General features: G+C 42.9%; 3 protein-coding genes across 3 annotated transcripts; all 3 read right to left on the bottom strand.

Annotated features, from left to right (window-relative positions):
• Positions 1–1,930: 1,930 nt before the first annotated feature.
• On the bottom strand, positions 1,931–5,980 carry LOC104419539 (26S proteasome regulatory subunit 7A). Its single transcript, XM_010031222.3, has 10 exons — positions 5,769–5,980; positions 5,301–5,382; positions 4,715–4,806; positions 4,548–4,625; positions 4,285–4,346; positions 3,776–3,920; positions 3,392–3,610; positions 3,117–3,298; positions 2,528–2,703; positions 1,931–2,310 (listed from the first exon to the last, which is right to left on the bottom strand). Exons 1-10 carry the CDS (start codon positions 5,853–5,855, stop codon positions 2,153–2,155), a joined length of 1,281 nt encoding a protein of 426 aa, XP_010029524.1. The 5' UTR covers positions 5,856–5,980; the 3' UTR covers positions 1,931–2,152.
• Positions 5,981–8,285: 2,305 nt separating this feature from the next.
• On the bottom strand, positions 8,286–12,008 carry LOC104419540 (O-fucosyltransferase 36). Its single transcript, XM_010031223.3, has 3 exons — positions 10,502–12,008; positions 9,277–9,526; positions 8,286–8,857 (listed from the first exon to the last, which is right to left on the bottom strand). Exons 1-3 carry the CDS (start codon positions 11,824–11,826, stop codon positions 8,681–8,683), a joined length of 1,752 nt encoding a protein of 583 aa, XP_010029525.2. The 5' UTR covers positions 11,827–12,008; the 3' UTR covers positions 8,286–8,680.
• An 826-nt stretch (positions 12,009–12,834) lies between these two features.
• On the bottom strand, positions 12,835–16,735 carry LOC104419536. Its single transcript, XM_010031218.3, has 7 exons — positions 16,255–16,735; positions 15,390–15,779; positions 15,247–15,299; positions 14,952–14,989; positions 14,396–14,717; positions 13,891–14,204; positions 12,835–13,757 (listed from the first exon to the last, which is right to left on the bottom strand). Exons 1-7 carry the CDS (start codon positions 16,733–16,735, stop codon positions 13,196–13,198), a joined length of 2,160 nt encoding a protein of 719 aa, XP_010029520.2. The 3' UTR covers positions 12,835–13,195.
• Positions 16,736–17,878: the final 1,143 nt, after the last annotated feature.

Here is a 17,878-nt window from a genome sequence, read left to right as displayed (position 1 = left end):
TAATATGTGCCTAATTAAAAAAAAAGCGTTAGTAGCTAACTCATAGTTAAATAAATCAGGACTAGTTGATAACATAATCAGAGAAAAGACGATATATGACTTACATTATTCATGTAAGAGTCAGTAAGTTTAAAACGTGAATAAGAGAAGTAAATATAAATTGGTTAAAAAGATATTTTAGAAAAAAGTTGGGTAATACATGTTTATGGGCAGCATTGTCGAGCAATACGAGAACACTAATGGAGCCCCACCAAGATAGCTTTTGGCATCACTTCTAAAGCCTATTAAAATCGTGGCCTCGCCCCGTTTCGGCTTCGTTGGTCGTGATCTAACCTTGCCTTGGGAGCTAAGATCAGTATCATCATCTCCACCGACGAACCCAACGACGTTGCGTGAAGGCAGGGAGAAGGAAAGCGTGGGAAGTAGGCAACTTCGTCAGGATGATGATTTCGCAGGAGGGAATGGCTTTCAAAATCTCAGAGGCTCAGACCAGTGTTTTCCAGACTTAGGAAAAAGATAGAAGACCACCTACTTGGCGTCATCTCGACATGTTTTCATGCGTATCCGAGGAAACGGGTCGGCCCCTTTTCCGAGTCTTTCTCCTTATTCCTATACAAGTCTCCGGAAAACAGGTCACCGGCCAGCAAGGACACGCCCGGATTGACCGTGATTTCGACCTCGTCATCACGAGTAGCGATCGCACACAACCACGATTCATGGACAGTCTGGTACGGTAGATAATTCGAGATATACGCAGGATTGAGTCCTTATGCGGCACGCACAATTCATGTTCCTGCCAGCCATTCTCTCCTTACTTGCCGTTTCATTCTCCAAGGCACGAGAAAGTGTCGCGTTTGATCTAGCACTCGAGTTTGTTTCGAGGACTCACGCATGACTAGGGGATTCTACTGCATTATACTCCTGTCCATGGACCAACTTATGAGTCAAATGTTACGTAGATTTCTTCCGCGGACAAGTCGTAATAGTCACTTTTCAATAACATTGTGAACTCATACCGAGTCCCACTCAAAAACACAAAATCCCATTTCAATTCTCATAATGAAATTCGTTTCCTCCACCACATGACCAATACAGAAAATAGCCTATGAATTTTTTTCTCCAATGAGACAGTCGACTCATTTCCGACGACTCACGTGGCATATTGCGCGAGCCACTTGGTTTTTCAAGGACATACTTGGTCCACGAATTGAGTTGATCCCACAGAAAGGCTACAAGATCCAGTAACTAAGGGAATCCCATTCGCATATACATCTAACTTTGACATAAGCGCTCCCTTGCAATGGCGATCCATCACAGATCCCACCACTGCAGCAAAAAATTGCTATCACTGAAAACTACTCCCAAGTCCTGGTGGCCCAAAAACACATTTCGACAGGGAATGCGAAATTATGTCAGGTTGTTGACCACACCTCGCTGTAGCTTGAACCAGACACAATGCCCCGTAACTTCGAGTGAAATCCCATTTCAAGAGTGGACAAAGAAGATAATTTGAACAAGACACAGAGAGACGGTTCATTGCCGAATGGCAAATTCTCTTTCTACTACCTGGAAACAACTCCGGCAATTTTCTTAACCTAGGAGGGTCACCTGATTGTCTAAGACCCTAAGATTGACAATGCTCATCTTGACCACCTAGATTGAAACTCCAGATCCAATAGGGAACGGCATCGCCGTCACTGTCTACTAGGCCAGACTAGATTGCCTGCCTATAATTGAAGAAAGAAAGGAATTTGGTGACTATAAGCCCGCCAGCTGCAACCTTTACGCCATGTTGGTAGCTAACCTTTATCATTAGCAACTCATTGCCTACTCACCAGTGACTAGGCAATTGCATAATTGCATCTCAAGCAAACTGTGGATATGCATAGCCAAGAAGACAAACATGAAAATCCCACCTTGTGTCGAGACATTGAAGAAAAAAAACCAACCATAACAGAGTTAAATTAATCTAAGATTCAGGTTTTCCCACGCTCGTGGCCATCAATTTTGGCTAAATATCAGTTGAATTAAAAGAAATTATAGCACAAGAAAACTTTCAAATGAAGCTTGGAAGGGATGGCGGGTGCTGAATGTTTTCAGCTTTGGGAGAAAACAAAAAACAGAAAATAAAGATAAAAAAGGAACAGCCCTTTTAATTGTAGACCATGTATTTCGGCGTAGCACTAAACTTTTGGTAACCTTTGATGACTTTATTCACAGCATCAAGGAAGTCTTTCTCCGTCACAGTCTTCCGGCGGGCTCGGATTGCATACATCCCTGCTTCTGTGCAGACACTCCTTATGTCAGCTCCTGCAATTACAGTTTGATGTCAGAAATGAAAACAAAACAAGGCAGCATCAGTCCCGGATCATATGTTGAACATAAGAACTCCATCAACTTGTGCCTTGGTCAAAGATGGCAAAACTAAGGCAGGCTGATATAATTTGGACAGGATCCAAAAATTTAACAAGAAAATAGTGCATGATTAAGAATTTGCTTAGATGAAACAACAGCTACTGATCCTCACCAGTAGAGTTCGGACAAAGGCGTGCAAGAAGTTCAAACCGAATGTCTCTCTCGCAATTCATAGTTCGCGTGTGAATCTTGAATATCTGTGTCCTGCTCTCTAAATCAGGAAGACCAAATTCAACCTTACGATCCAATCTTCCAGGACGTAACAGTGCAGGATCTAGAGTGTCTGGCCTGAAGAATAAAACCACAGTGAGCAGGACATGTAAGGTCATTAACATATAACTAAACCCAATTCTCTTCTTTATCCATCACGAATCCTCTTTGAGGTACTAAGAAAACCTATTCAACAATTTCAAGTTCTTCCAGGTAGATTTGATTACTATATTGAACAATCAGAAAGAAAAACAAAAGCTTGCTTCAAACGACATTAAGTAAATCAAACAAGAAAAGAGAAAAGAAAAGCATCATCCTAAGCATACAAATCCAAATGGGCAGATGCATTTTGAGGATTTTCTTTTTGGTCAGAATACATTTTGAGATATTTCCCTCTTGTTAATTACCACTAATGCTAATGATGTGAAGTTGTTAGCCGGCAAATTTGCACAACAAAAGGCAGTCATTTACAGCAAGAAATAACATAATACCTATTTGTTGCCATGAGGACTTTGATGTTACCACGAGCATCAAAACCATCAAGCTGGTTTACAATTTCAAGCATTGTCCGTTGAACTTCATTGTCTCCACCCACACCATCATCAAAACGGGCACCCCCAATAGCATCAACTTCATCAAAAAACACAATGCAAGCCTTCTTGGATCGTGCCATCTGTGGAGATTATGACAATAACTTAAGAAATGTCAACATTCAAACAGTCAAATAAGTGGAAATGATTCATACACGAAATTCCAAATCATTCACCTGAAATAGTTCTCGAACCATACGAGCTCCTTCACCGACGTATTTTTGAACAAGCTCACTCCCAATGACACGAATAAAACAAGCATCAGTTCTGTTAGCAACAGCTCTTGCTAGAAGTGTTTTACCAGTTCCTGGTGGCCCATAACAGAGAACGCCCTTAGGAGGATCAATTCCAAGTTTCACAAATTTCTCTGGATGAAGCATCGGCAACTCAACAACCTAGACACATTAGGAACTCAAAGCATGAACTAACAATCTTAATCTCTTCAATAAATTGAAAAAATGTAGGCATGACAGCATGTTCACAGCCCAGATAGAATGGAAATGAGATTAAAAGCAAAATGAAGATGAGCCAAAAATTATCTGGAAGCGTGCAAAACTTACTTCACGCATTCTCTCTATTTGTTCCTTACATCCACCAACATCATTATACGTCACATCTGGTTTCTCTTCCACCGTCATCATTGTCACACTTGGGTCAATTTTTGGAGGCAAGGGAATCTGAATCTGATATTTATTGCGATCAACACTGAAATGACAAGATTGGAGTCAAACATGGAGAAGAGTTTCTAATCCACAATATGAGACGACAAGCAAGTCCCGAGTGCAATGCAACTAAAGGAACTCATGGCATATCCAGTGAGTTTCTAAGTTTAGAAGATAACCGAACAATTCAATCGAGTAAATGGATTGAAGAAAATCAAATCATGCAGCCCGACACATCCAGGGAAAAAAGGTACCATCGTACTACAGGACAGAACAAGCACCACAACATAGAATCTTAAAGCTTGTGATTAAAAGAAAAAAAAAGACGGAATGAATACCAATTCTGACTGTCAATGATAAACCAGATGCTACAACAATGATATCTAAATAATTCACAATTCACCTACCCCACACGCATGCCCTCTTCAATGTCAGTGGGTGAAACCTTGTCACCAAGCCCAACAACAAACTGCAAATCACAGGAACATCATATCAGACCAAAGTCTAGACACTCTAACATACATCAGAATCAGAGAAAAAGATTAGGAATGCAAGCATGATACAAGCACAGAAAAGGCTCAAAACTCCTCTTGGCGCTCAATCTGAAGTTCATCAACTGCATTTTCAAATGACGAAGATCAAACTTACTCATGAGAAATAGTCAGCATACCTTTGCAATTTGCTTGACATTTATGACATACTTGGCATCTTCAGTATTTGGACTGATTATCTTGGTACATCTAGCCACCTAAATCACAAAAAAGAGCCCAAACCGTCAATTATACAAATACATCTACCTTCAAGAATATGTTTCAAAAACACGGACAGAAATCCAACCTGAAGAGGCTGCTCCTCTTGCATCATCTGTTTGTCTGAAACAAGATCCCATTGGCTGGGTGCAGCCAACCCAGTATCAGACTCCTTGATACCTAAGGCACAAGCAAACAACATACAATATCAGAGAGCACTCAAAATAGAAAGCCAGATTCTACTCGTTAACATCTAAAGCCACTCTAGCATTTCTACAGTCCATTCTGCTTTGGTTATATAAATCATACTCCATTCTGATCAATTCAAAGATAAAAGAAGCCTCTGACGTAACTTTGTTAGTGCGCAGGCATACTGGTAGCAATTGTCACCGCAAAATAGCAATGACTAAGAGCGAACATGTCAAAGTACACATACCAACCCAAGCTTTCCAGCTCATGCGAATGTGGAATATAAAGACACACAGGATGATTGCCGCTGCTCTTAATCGACGACACATATTGAATTCAGATCGATTCATCCCAGGACAAGAAGCTTATGAAATTCTCGAACCCGACGTCAAAATCTCCACTGACTTCTGACGCGGCCGATAAATCACGCAGTACATGCTACTAAAGAAACTATCAACCACGATGATGTTGGGGGGTCAACATACCGCATAAGTCATTGACCTTCTTCGCCATCTCCTTGATCTCCTTCTCGGCTTTCTTTATGCTAGTGGAGTACGGTCCCAGCCCCTGCCACGATCCAACAAAAAGAAAGGTCCCCAATTTACATAAAAATTCACAACAAGAAAGCCCAACCTGAAGCGAAAATCAGCAGCAAGGAAAGACTACTGCTAAGAAAGAACACGAAACACAACGACGATGCTCCTCCGAATCACAGCCTCGGCACTCGACGCCGAAAACCAAGACAAAAACTACGGGCCGCTACCCGCAGAGGCCGGCGCTCGAAACGAGAAAGGGGAAAAACCACAACAGCCGCGCGCAATCAAACGAATCTGCAAACGATCGCCGGAGCTCAGCTCCCCCCTCAATTCCTTCGGCTCACGGGTTGCGGAAACGATTAGATACTTAGGGTTTCTGGGGATGGATTGGGGAGGAAGGAAGGGGAAGGAACGTACGTAGGTCTTGAGGAGGGCGATGTCGTCCTCGTCGAGGGGGCGGGGGTTCTTCTCGTCCTTGATCTCGTCCTCCGGTTCCGGCGCCATTCTTTTTCCCGGCGGCTCGACGGCGTCGCGGTCTCTCGCGCCCTTCTCCCTTGTTCCGGTCGCTTCGATGCTGCTTCTGCTACGTGCTTTTCTTGTTTCTTGGGGAAGAGGAGCAGCTCTCTGTCGGACTGACTGGTCTTGGCTAGGGAGGAGGGAAGGGGAAGTCACGTGACATGCACGTGGGGGTCCGCTATACTCGTGTTCGGCCCGGGCCAGGGCCTGGGCCTGGGTTCATTTTCCTAGGCCGATCCGGCCCAAAAATGACGCACCGAATGGAGTAACTTTTTGTCATTATTATTTTACTTATCAAGGCCTTAAGTATACCAACTTTTTGTAAGAATTCACCGACCCTTATTTAAAGCGACTCACCAACTTCTTTTATTGGTTAAGTTCCAAATCTCATTTGAGTTAGGGCACGCATGACAACCATTCTATTCTAGAAATAATTTATGGAACAAAAATAGATTTTTCTATTTCTATTTCTATTTCTAAAAGAGTTTCTAAAAGAAAATAATCGTTTGATAACGACACAAAATTTATATTCTAAAAATAGAAATTTGTTTAATAACGACATAAAATTTCTTCTTTTCGGACGACGGTGGACTGGTGGATAGCGACGAACAAGACGGATGGCGGCCAGGCGGCCGGTGGTGGCGACGGCACGGCGTCGGCGGCGGCGGCCGACGGCGGCGGCGGCAATGATCGGCGACCGACGGCCACGGCAACGGCGATCGGCGACCAAAGGGCGACGGCGGTGACGACGATTAGCAAGGACTGGTAGTCGGCAATAGGCAATGGCAACGGATGAAGGATCGGTTAACGAACAATAAGAAAATTTTTTTATTTCTCATTTACGTTCAAGAAATAGAGAAGTAGAAAATTTTAGGAGGTGCATGATAACCAAAATTTATATTCCAAACATAGTTTTTCCATTTCAAACCTGTTTTTGGAAGAAAAATCATTTGATAAACTTATTCCGTTTTTTCTATTTCTGGAATAGATTTCTATTCCAAAATAGGTTTGGAAAGAGAAATTAAAAGTAGAAAAATCTATTTCTCTATTTCAAAACAAAAATCAGAAATAATTTCTCCCACAAACCCTAATTTCGGTAACTCCCATCTCCTCTATGATGTTTTGCCTCCTCCTCCTCCTCGCCCGGTTCGTTGCTCGCCGCCACTCCACCTTGCCACCGCCCCGCCGCGGCCGCCATGGCCACTGCCACATCGCCGCGGTTGCCGCCGCCATCGATCACCGGTCCACCGCTACTTGAAAAGAAAAAAATTTGTATCGTTATTAAACGAATTTCTATTTTTAGAGTAAAAATTTTGTATCGTTATCAAACGGTTATTTTTGCTTAAAAACTCTTCTAGAAATAGAAAAAGAAAAATCTATTTCTATTTCGTAAATTATTTCCGAACATAATGGTTGTCATGCACCCCTTAGTTTCTAATTTATATTCCAAACCTATTTATGGAATAGAAATATATTCCGAAATTTACTCAAAAAACTTCACAAATTATTGCTAATTTTTTTCTTATTTTGCTCGTGTTTTTCTTTTTGCATTTTTTCAATTTCTTTTGATAACTTCCTCTTTAGGATGAAAGACAATCAATAATTTATCAAAGAAAAACTCTTACGTCATAGATTTCTATTCCGTTAATCTTGAAATAGTTCAAGAGAATCTAATAAAAAAATTATTTCAATTCGAAATAAATCGATGAAATTTACTTTAAAGGTTTTGTCATGCACACTTACCGGGATTCTTTAGGGTTTTGGTTACGTGTTGACTTTTGTTATCGTTTAATGACTTTTATTTGTATCTCTTGTAAATTATCTTGAATTAATCAGCTCTTATATGAGTTTAGCGATCTCTATTTGTGTGACTCACCAGTTTTTCCTTCATCGGTTATTAGTTGGTCTTGCTTTACCAAGTCTCATTTGCGATGCTCACGAACATTTATTTACCTTTTTCATTAAATCTAGCAACTCTTTTTACAAATTATTGATCTTAATTGGGTTAATCACCAACTTTTAGTCGACCAAGTTATCAACAAATTTTGTGTTGCCCATTCTTAGTTAAGTGAACTACAACATTCATTTGGTTATATTTTATTTATCAGCTTTTCTAATCTCTAAAAAAGGAAACTATCTTATTATCTTAGAAATTTTTATTTACCTTTTTTTACCAACACCTTAAATTTACCAACTATTATATAAATTATCAACATTTATACGAGTGACGTATTAATTTTCTGCAGTACACTTGCCAAATCACAACAACTTTCTGCTATATTTTTATTTAATTAAAAAAAGGAAAGAAGTTGGACTGTAAGACAAAAATTAGAAAATGCGCCGGGGGTCAAAACCAGAAATTAGGGCCGTTAAGCAGGCGAGTTAGAGGACAACACGTGCCTGGGCCCGTGCACGAGATTCACATGGTCAACGACCCATTTGTTGTAGCCTTGTAGTGACCAGGAACACCGCCCCCTGCGAAAGACTTTTGTCCGAAAGGGGCGACGAAAACGCAGCTCTTACAGTGCATAACGGTTCTGAACCGCAAAGACTCTACACAATTTCAGCCATTTGCGAGAACAAAGAATGTTGGGCATGCTACAGATCACTCCACTAAGCCTCCTCACGAGGTTAAAAAGAACTAAAGAATGGGAAACTTGAGGACAAAAATGTAAGAAGCTTGTGACAGAACATTACATGGACATCAAATCTCGGTCGACACAACTGACCGAGGCGATGGTCTTGACCGACATTCGTGCTGCCAAAGTAGGCTGGTCGAGCAGTTGGTCACGCGCATTGCATCCTAACTCTTGTCACTCGTCATCTGCTATGAAATTCGGCTCTTCACCTTGGCACAGGTACTCGTCACAGCGAGATGCCGACCCCCAGTCCTTCCTCAGACGCAGTATGTCCTCCGTGAAAGTAGATCCCGAGGCTCCGATGAATACTCTGGACATTGCGCATATCGTCTTGTCCAGCATAGCTTCCACCTTCAGGACGGAACATGAAATTAAGATATGAGAGTCTCGGAGACAATTAAAAAGGAGAGAACGATTCGATGCAATCACTTAAGAACAAAATTAATCTGGGTTCCTTTTCAGAATATATCCACTGGCAAAGTCAGTTAAGAGTCTCTGCGATAAGGTTATACTTCAGGGGCAACAAAAGAAGCAAAGAGTCTATAAAGTACATGTCGGAGGAGACAATTTAATGTGCTTTTGGAGTAGAAGTCCCTATTCAGCCAAGCTAATTTGCTGCATGCCAAGTGTTCTGGAATTTGCTTATTTTCTTTCATAAAGATGACATGCAATGATTAGCTTGGGTGAACTGGATCAGTGTGCTCCTGGAGCACCTCTAAGTCTCTCCTGTTTTGAGTCCATGGAAAAAGAGTTGCTACATTGCTAAGTACCTGGGAGTCATCCTGCAAGCCATGTCTATACAGCAAAGCATCCCATTTCTCAGCTGGACTGCGATCAGGCCTCTTCACTAGAGGTATAGGTTTCCCATTTGAAAAAATAAGAGTCTGCAAGAGGCCAGTTTCACTCTCTGCTGCATCTGTGGATAGATATATTACAGGTGCATCAGTTCTTTCCACCACCCGCTTGATGCATTCGGCTGCTTGAGGGACAGGGTAAAAGCAACTGGGTGTCTTGGCATTGCTAGTAAAAGAAAAACGTCCATCAGGCAGAGCAAATAGATTATTTCCATGCCTACGGTGCAGAATAATCATACAAACATAGTTCTAAAAGAGCATTTTTTAGATGTCACTGTTGAACAAGTATGAACCTAATTAAACTGTAAGATTGGCTAATCATCAAAAGTTCAAACTATAAAACAAAAGTAGAGAACTTCAAATTTTGTTTCTCAGCAAAAGAAAGTTTCAAAATCCCAGACATATATAGATTGCATATACAAGTTGTGGACCTGCTAACCAGGGTCTGGTCATCTTTGAGGAATTACTGTCATGACACTCGTATTTCAAATAACTCATCAATTGATGTCTTTGGATGACCACAAACAACTAGCAGAAAATTTCAGCGATAATTGATGCATCAATGTGAAGCAAGGAATATAGAGATGGGAACACTGGAAACTCATTCCACTGCCACCCTCAAAGTGCCATCAAACCAAGCATTTATAGTAAAAAATATTGGATAATGGTAGCAAGACTCCAGATCATGATTACAAACGTACAATCATGTATTCCCATTGCTTGAATCCTACTCAATAAGTTTCTCAAAACCCATAAGTGCGGTTTTTTACTTTTCTAGCTGAAGGCTATAAGTGCAGTTTACAGTCAAATTAGATTATGCAAACATTTCAAATGTCAAAGCTAGCACTTAAAGTTCATAATAAAACCCAACAAAAATATCACTGTTTGTCCTGAGAAAGAATGCATTGCTGTGTAGGATTTCTAAATATACCAAGTTTACACCCATTTTAGGTCTCTAGTGGATATAAGCTCTTCTACTGTCACCAATACCATAAGAATGCAGCAAAACGAGCATGAACCACAAGACAAAGGCCACACATGGTACAAGAATCGCCCAAATAATAATCAGCCAGAAACGGACAAATGTCTTAGCATGCCTGTCATTCATCATGGATACAAAATGAGATCAGAAGCGACATACCAGAATTTCAAAAAGCCATGCCGCCGGAAATGAAGAGCAATGTAGTTCTTCCCCAGGAATGTCTGAATAAATCTCTGCGCAGTGAGAACTATAAGATGACTAGGTTCAATCAAAGCTTTGCATTTGTGAGCAAGCGGACCACCAGGCTGCGTCACCCACTCTTGCTCCAAATCAGCAAAGAAAACATCTCCAATTGCAATAACATCATCATCTACTGTGAACTTGGCTTCAACATCCTGAATAGTCCTCTTATTTGGCTTCTGAGTATCCTCAACCCAGGGAGACTCAAGCTTACCCATTGAAATCCCCAAGCCCTTCAACTTTTTGACATGTTCATCATCAACATAACAATGCTGCGGTGAGGAGAAATAACATATGAATCTATCAATATGCAAGTGGGTTTTCTTGACCCCAGAAAACTCCTCAAATGACATTACAACCTTTCTTCCCAAGCAATCGTTAATGTGGTCGACATCCAAAACCTTATTGTATTCATAATCAACTTTTGAGCTGGGAACAACCAAAATCCTGCCCAGAACTGCGGCAAAGAACATGTGCTTCTCTAAACAAATCAAATGGTTCGACATTTGACCCGAGACACAAATGGCCAGCAAAAACTTGTCAGGTTTCGGCTTCCACTCAATGGTTTTTCTCCCCGAGGAATTTTGATCTACCGTCCGACACTGATCAAAACCAAAATCGCTGAAATTCACATCGACCATATCCCCATCACCATTCTCCACGGACACATTCCCTGACTGATGTGGCAACAGCAATACCTCTTCAATATCCTTATTCAGCTTAATCTGCCTAAGTACGGCGGACTTAAAATCCTCGAACAAAGCCGAGGAAGACGCCAACAGATGACCACTATCGCGTTTCTTCAACACACTCGAATTCGAGCTACTCAAAGTAAAATTCGCAGTCCCATTGCGGGCAATCGCGGAATCCAGAAACGTGTGATTCCACAAACCGAAAAGCCCCAACCTCTGCTGCTTCAGCAAGCTCAGAGCTCGCAGCTCGGACTCCCTCATGCGATCGGCGGTCGAACCGAGGCCGAACGCCGAGGCATGGCCGGAGAACAAGCCACGGATGTCCGCGGAGAAGAACGCGACGAGGAACAGGACGGAAATCAGGATCGCGAGGAGGTAGCTCTTGTTGAACCTGAAGGGGAAGAGTCGCGTGGGGCCGATGCGGGAGTCCAAGTCCTCGACGTCGAACGCGGATCGCCCTCGCCGGCTGGTGGAGGAGGAGACGGGCTTGGTGTCGTTCTGGTGGATGAGGTGGTGGCTGTCGTCGTCTTCGTCGGACCAATCTCTCTCCATTGCCGCCGCGCCTCAACGCATGCTCAGGCGCCGCCTCGTTCCTCGGACGCAACGTCGCCGGGCGGCGGCGGACGGAGGGAGATCGCAGCGAGCCGAGGGGGCGGTCGGCGGTGGTTATGGGGAGAGATCTGACGACGTAGTGAGAGAGTGCGAGAGAGAGAGAGAGAGAGAGAGAGAGGGGGAGGGAGGGAAGTGGTAGTTAAGTTGGTTCGAGCGAGCGCAAGCGTGACGATGACGGACGAGAACGCGGTCGTGTCGGTGGGTGCGATGACAGCTAAGTCCGACCGGCCTGGTCGGTGATGATGTCTGCTTGTGCTTATCTTTCACTCTTTTCTGGGCCCGAACCAGAGCCATGATGGTTGGGCTGAGAACATCTCTACGCCGAGTTTGGAAGCGAGCATCATGGTTTAAGGTAGAACCGGGAACTTAAGTACTCGCCTATCCAATTTAAATTCTAAGACAAACTGGATATATTTTAAATTTCAAAAAATTAGAAAATCGATTCGAATGGATAGATTTCGGGTGATACCATGAACCTAAAACCTAAAATATGTTTTGAGTGTGTAATCTGAAATAATAGTACAAGTTCCAATTTATAGTAATATCCTGACTAAGATTTTTATATTATTAATGTTTTATATATGAACTGTGATTCACAAGTAATAGTCATTAGATATAATGATTCACTACAATCGTTTAATTATGAGTACAAGGGAAACTGGATAAACTCTGAAATCTAAGACGGGATAGGTTCCGGATTACCAAATATCATGATAGGTTTCGGCTCCAACAATTAGAAAATCTGTTCCATAGGTAGCTTCTAGACTCCAGCTTCTAGACTCCAAATGAAACATGAACGAAACCTATGCCCACTCACCCCTAATCAAGCTCGATTCTTGGTGTCACGGGCGAATTTCTGACCAGCTCATGCTTTCAACAATTGTTAATTAGTACGTTGTGGCAAATCATGACTGCTTACTTTGCGGCTTCTAAATTGGAGATTAAAGGGAGCCTCGACTCTCGAGGGGAAAAGATACGGCGGTTATATTCCATGGACTGTTTTCAAACAATCAAAGCCTGGACTGAGAATTTGAGCATGTACACAAGCCGCAATGCGTCAAAAATTGAGCTAACAAAGCCGCATCAAAGGTTGACAGAGTTCCTTTGATCCTAAAAGGAGGTGGGAAAAGAAAGAGCTCTTCTTTCGGGGAACGAAGTACAGTCTCATGTATTGTAGCAGCTGCAGTCGCTTCTTCACGAGGCAGCTACTGCTAACGAAGCATCCGGAGTTCGGGACTTGGAACTACTCTTGACATATTGTAAAACCTAATGTCAGAGTCCCCACGATTGGATGCCTTGTTAGCTGAAACTATGTCGACTCCGTCACTTCGACCAGCCTTCCTCGAACCCATTTCTTCGTAACCTTTTCTGTTCTCGGCACTATCTGGTTTTCTTCCTTAGCCTGACCTTGGCGTTTCACGTTCCCAGTTGCTCCCATTTGATCACATTGTGGAGCAAGATGTGAATTCTTCATTGGAGACTTCCACATGGGCCGAGCAAAACTGGAACTTTGTGGGCTAACTATCTCTCCATCGTCCAGTGCATTCCGCCACGTGAAGTTGCTGAAATCAAAGTTTTCATTTCTACCGGATACAAGTTCATGGCTTCTATCAACCCTTCTGTGATTTGGCATGTTTGTAGAGGTTGCAATTGTTTCCTTTCCAATTTTGCCATCCATTTCAGCCGCAGCATCTGAGACAAGTGTTCCATTCTCAACGGAAAAACTTTGCCCTGTTTCTATGGATTTAATCAGTTCAACTGCTTCAGCTGTCATCTGCCTTGATTCCAGGAGAGAATCTCGAGCACTGGGATTGGTCCTTGCAGCCACCTCAAGGGCTTTTGCAGCCTTCTGAGCTCGAGCAATCAACATTCTGCCAAACACCAAAATTTAATTGTTTTTGAAAGAGCAACCAGCATAAATACCTTAACACTGGTTAGGTCTCATGCTTTGGATACCATAGAATCAGAATATAATCGAATTTAAATGAATTGAGGTAAACTGACCTAGCTTGTTCAACAGCTTCAATTGCCTTGGTATCCATGGCTGCTCTTTCAGCTCTGATAGTTTTAATCATTTCCAACTTCGAACTTACCAGAGGGTCTTTATACAGGGGCATCTTGCTTCTCAATCTCAATTGCTGGAGCCCAACTCTAGTGTCACTCCTAGAAGCATCTTCAGTATTGTCTGGTCTCTTCTCTGCTGAGTCCATCTTTCTGGACACCATAGTGTCGATTTTCCTTCTTCTCGGCTTTCTCTGAGCTCTAACAGGTGTACCATAATATTTTACCATCCCAGAATAAACCTTATTACGGTATTCCTAGAAGAAAAACCATTTTCAAGAAGAATGAAAGTTCAATATCCTAAGCCTGAGTAATGTAATTTATATAAATAACATCAAAGTGAGTCGGCAAGCATTGAATGATATTCCTAGAGTCAGAAGATGCTGTGTGGCATAATGAGAATTGAGATGAACCAAGCACTTCAAGAGAAATATCAATAAGCACTCACAGGATCTTCCCACTTTGCAGCAATTGCTTTGGCGATTTTCTTCCTTTGCTCTGGGGATTTTGGTATTCTCTTGCCACCTTTGGGCCTAGGCATTGATTTGCGCTCCTGAACACTCACCAACCCCTCCTGCTCAAGCTGTTTGTCCAAAATATTATATGTATCCCAATGCAGCTCCTCTCCACCTATGAGGAGGCCTTTTCGAGAAGATTCTGCAATTAGGTTCTGCCATTGATGGAAGCATGTTTCCTGCATCATCAATCTCTGATAGCGTCTTTGCCACCCCATTCTCACCTTGGCCCCAATTTTCAATCTTGTCTCTTCACTGTACAATCCATAGATAGGGCAACAAATTTTAGCAGTCTCGGGAAACAAACTAGATAAGCATTCAAGCAAAGTAGACTTTCAGCCTCTGGTTTGAGATAAAACATGAATCAGAACTCACTAGATCACAATCTAACCAAAGACACTAATAGTGCATAAAGAGCAACTGGTAGCCTGAAAAATGGTGTAAAATTTAAATTCAAAAAAAAAAAAAAAAGGTGACTGCAATACTAACCTCTGTGCATGCCCTGTGTTCTTTAACTTCATTTTCACCTGAAAAAGGACAAATTCTTTCATTAGGCTAGAACTGTTTTTGTGGACTAGTCGTATAATTTGCAATCTTGAATTCTCAAACCTGCGAAGACTTAAACAACTACTCAGCCTAGAAAATCATAGAACAACAGTCATGCATTCGATATCTGATGGCTTAGAACCACCAAGGGCAGAAACTACCCACTAAGAGATTTAACTCGGCATATCACTGCATAGTCACTTCAGAAAAATGTGAAATTATTCTTACACGACATCACCTTAGGACTTTGCATTGCAAGCTTTGTCCTCTCTCGGATCCGCTGGATAGTTTCTGCATGTGATTCAAAGCATCATAAGAAGAACAATATTAATTAAGGAACCAAATCAATATGTCGGGCACATTCAACAAGCTAGAACTTACCAGCACTGTGTTTTTTGCCTTTATTCCATGGGGCTTTCCCTCTGTTGGACCTAGAAATCCTTGTGCGCCGTAAGTTTTCTCTCTCAAACTCTTCCCTTGGATCTTCACCATCTGCCTCAGGCTGAATTATGGCCGGGCTAGAACTCTCCAGCTCTCCATTCAGTTCACCTTGCCGATCACCATTAATCAGAGCCAAACGCTCCGGCCATTGCGTAGCAACTGCTTTGACCACGAGTTTCAACCTCCTTATACGAATGCCAATTACATCAAATCCTATCCTTTTTGGCAATCCCAAGGACTTCCATGGGGAATAGCATGCCCTTTCGCATCCAGAGGAGAATGAATGGGAGAACGACCTGCTCTTAAGCTGGGTCTGAGCCCTCAGAGCATCTAGATGATTCAATAATAGATAGGGTCAGCTAATAGGACAACAAGGGAGAAAGCTCTGAGAGTGAAGGTTTGCGAAAGAAAGTGGCAAAGTTCAGCACTTTGATATAGGATACAGGCTGCCCAGTGTCGAAAGTCCTTCGTTTTAGCAAGAATTCGGCATGCGAATCCATCATCTCAAATCGCAAGTACCTCAAGTCTCTCCACCTCCTATCCTGCCACCTCTCTACTCTCCTTTCTCCCTCTCCCTGCGTCCATCTCTCACAGCAATTTCGACAAACACCTTGACCCGAATCTTGTCTTAGCAGACTGGCCCATATTTCCTTTCCTATACTCACTTGAAAATCGCACCCGAAGCGCATTAAACAAAACGATGGAAAATGAGGGAGCAAGAACCAGAACCCAAAATTCGGCCACCAAAAAGGAGCAGAATTCAGAAAAGAAAAACGACCCATGAAGCGAGAGACGGCGGGGGTACCTAGCGAATGCATCGATCGGCGCTCGTTCAGCCTGAAACAACGAAGTCGAGGAGCTCCAGACCATCGAAGCAGCAGCAAAACACGCGAAGCTCTTCGGACGTCAGCCCAAACAACTCCTTCTTCCGGCTCGAGTTCGAGCATGCACCAGTCGTTGTCGCGAGCTCCCCCGACGCCGACAACGCCGAGACAGCGGAATGCAAGAGTTGAAGATGGATTCGGAGAAGGACGAGGAGAAGTGAGAGATGTCGGGGACCCGCGCGCCGCGAGGTGCTGGCGAACTGCGTTGGTAGAGGAAACTGCAATTCGCTGGGCCGTTCTTGGGCTCGACCCAAATTCTTGAGCCCACTTCAATTTGATTCGTGGGCTTAACGACGGTCTCAGACTCTCAGAGCACGAAGCCCTTGGCAAATCCCACAGCAAACAGGCCCACCAAGAAAATCCCACGAACAATGGACATTTATAAAAATTAGGGAAAATCATCAGAGACCCTAAATTATACCTACCAGCAAACATTTATTAAATTTTTTTTGGTGTCGCTAAAAACTCCAAATTTGTATCCGTGTGGTACATTTACTCCCTGTAATGGTTTGTATCCATGCAATACATTTACTCTCTGTAATGGTTTTGTTAGAAAGCACCATTAAAAATTCAACACGCTGGCTAACATGGATAGTGAGGTGCTAAAGATGTTAACCTGGCGTCCATGTGGAACTTCTGGAATGTAAGGTTGAGGCTATACAAGTGCGTCGGCTAATTGCTGAGCCCTACTAGTCCACTAGGGGCAACTTCGAACGTAAGCCGCGCACCACCCATTCCCCAAACTACTTTCTTGCTCCCTGCATGATAGCATCTGCAAAATAGGGAAGGCAGTTGGGCTCAAAAAAGGCCCGTGGACGATGAAGGGCGACGAGATCGGGAACTTTTGGAATTTGAGGACGAGGCCATTCGAGCGAGCTGGCTGGCTGTCGTGCCCTCTTGGTCCGCTAGAGTCAACTCCGGACGTGGGCCACGCACCCATCCTTCCCCCAAACTACTCTTCCGCTTCCTTCACGACAGCATCTACGAACTGGAGAAGGCATCCGGGGCGATCCATCTTCTGTCAGAGGGCTCGAGAAAGGCCCGTGGATGGCGAAGAAGGACAAGATACCGGCAGAGTATTTGCGACAACATGGCGGGGGCAACTGGTGCCGCGTGAGGCACGACAACGGCCTCCCCTGGTGTGCCAAGAGCTGTTGCCTGTGCCTGCTCAACTACCTCCTCCCCGACCTCAAGAAGGAACCCTTCTCCAATCACAAGGAGCAGGTCATCCTAGAATTCCATGCCCGGTGCCCACATCGACAATAAGTGGTCCTACATGGCCTCCCTATTGTTGATTTGAGTCGAATTCCCATAAACGTTAGAAGTGAGCAGTTTCAGATTTTATACAAATTTCATTTAGAACTCGAAACTTACCTGCTGGAACAAATTATTTATTTTTTTAAATTTGAAACATATTCTGTATATCTTGAAATCTGAAATCTATCCATCACAAGTTCTCAAGTAATTTTATGTTTTACCAAAGTTTCATATATATTATTAATTGAATGATTGTAATGAATTGTCGCATTTAATGACTATTGATAA

This window comes from Eucalyptus grandis, chromosome 9 (assembly GCF_016545825.1).
Source record: "Eucalyptus grandis isolate ANBG69807.140 chromosome 9, ASM1654582v1, whole genome shotgun sequence".
NCBI classification, from domain to species: domain Eukaryota; kingdom Viridiplantae; phylum Streptophyta; class Magnoliopsida; order Myrtales; family Myrtaceae; genus Eucalyptus; species Eucalyptus grandis.
Note: the sequence above shows the minus strand (reverse complement) of the source record. Positions and strands in the feature narration are given on the sequence as shown.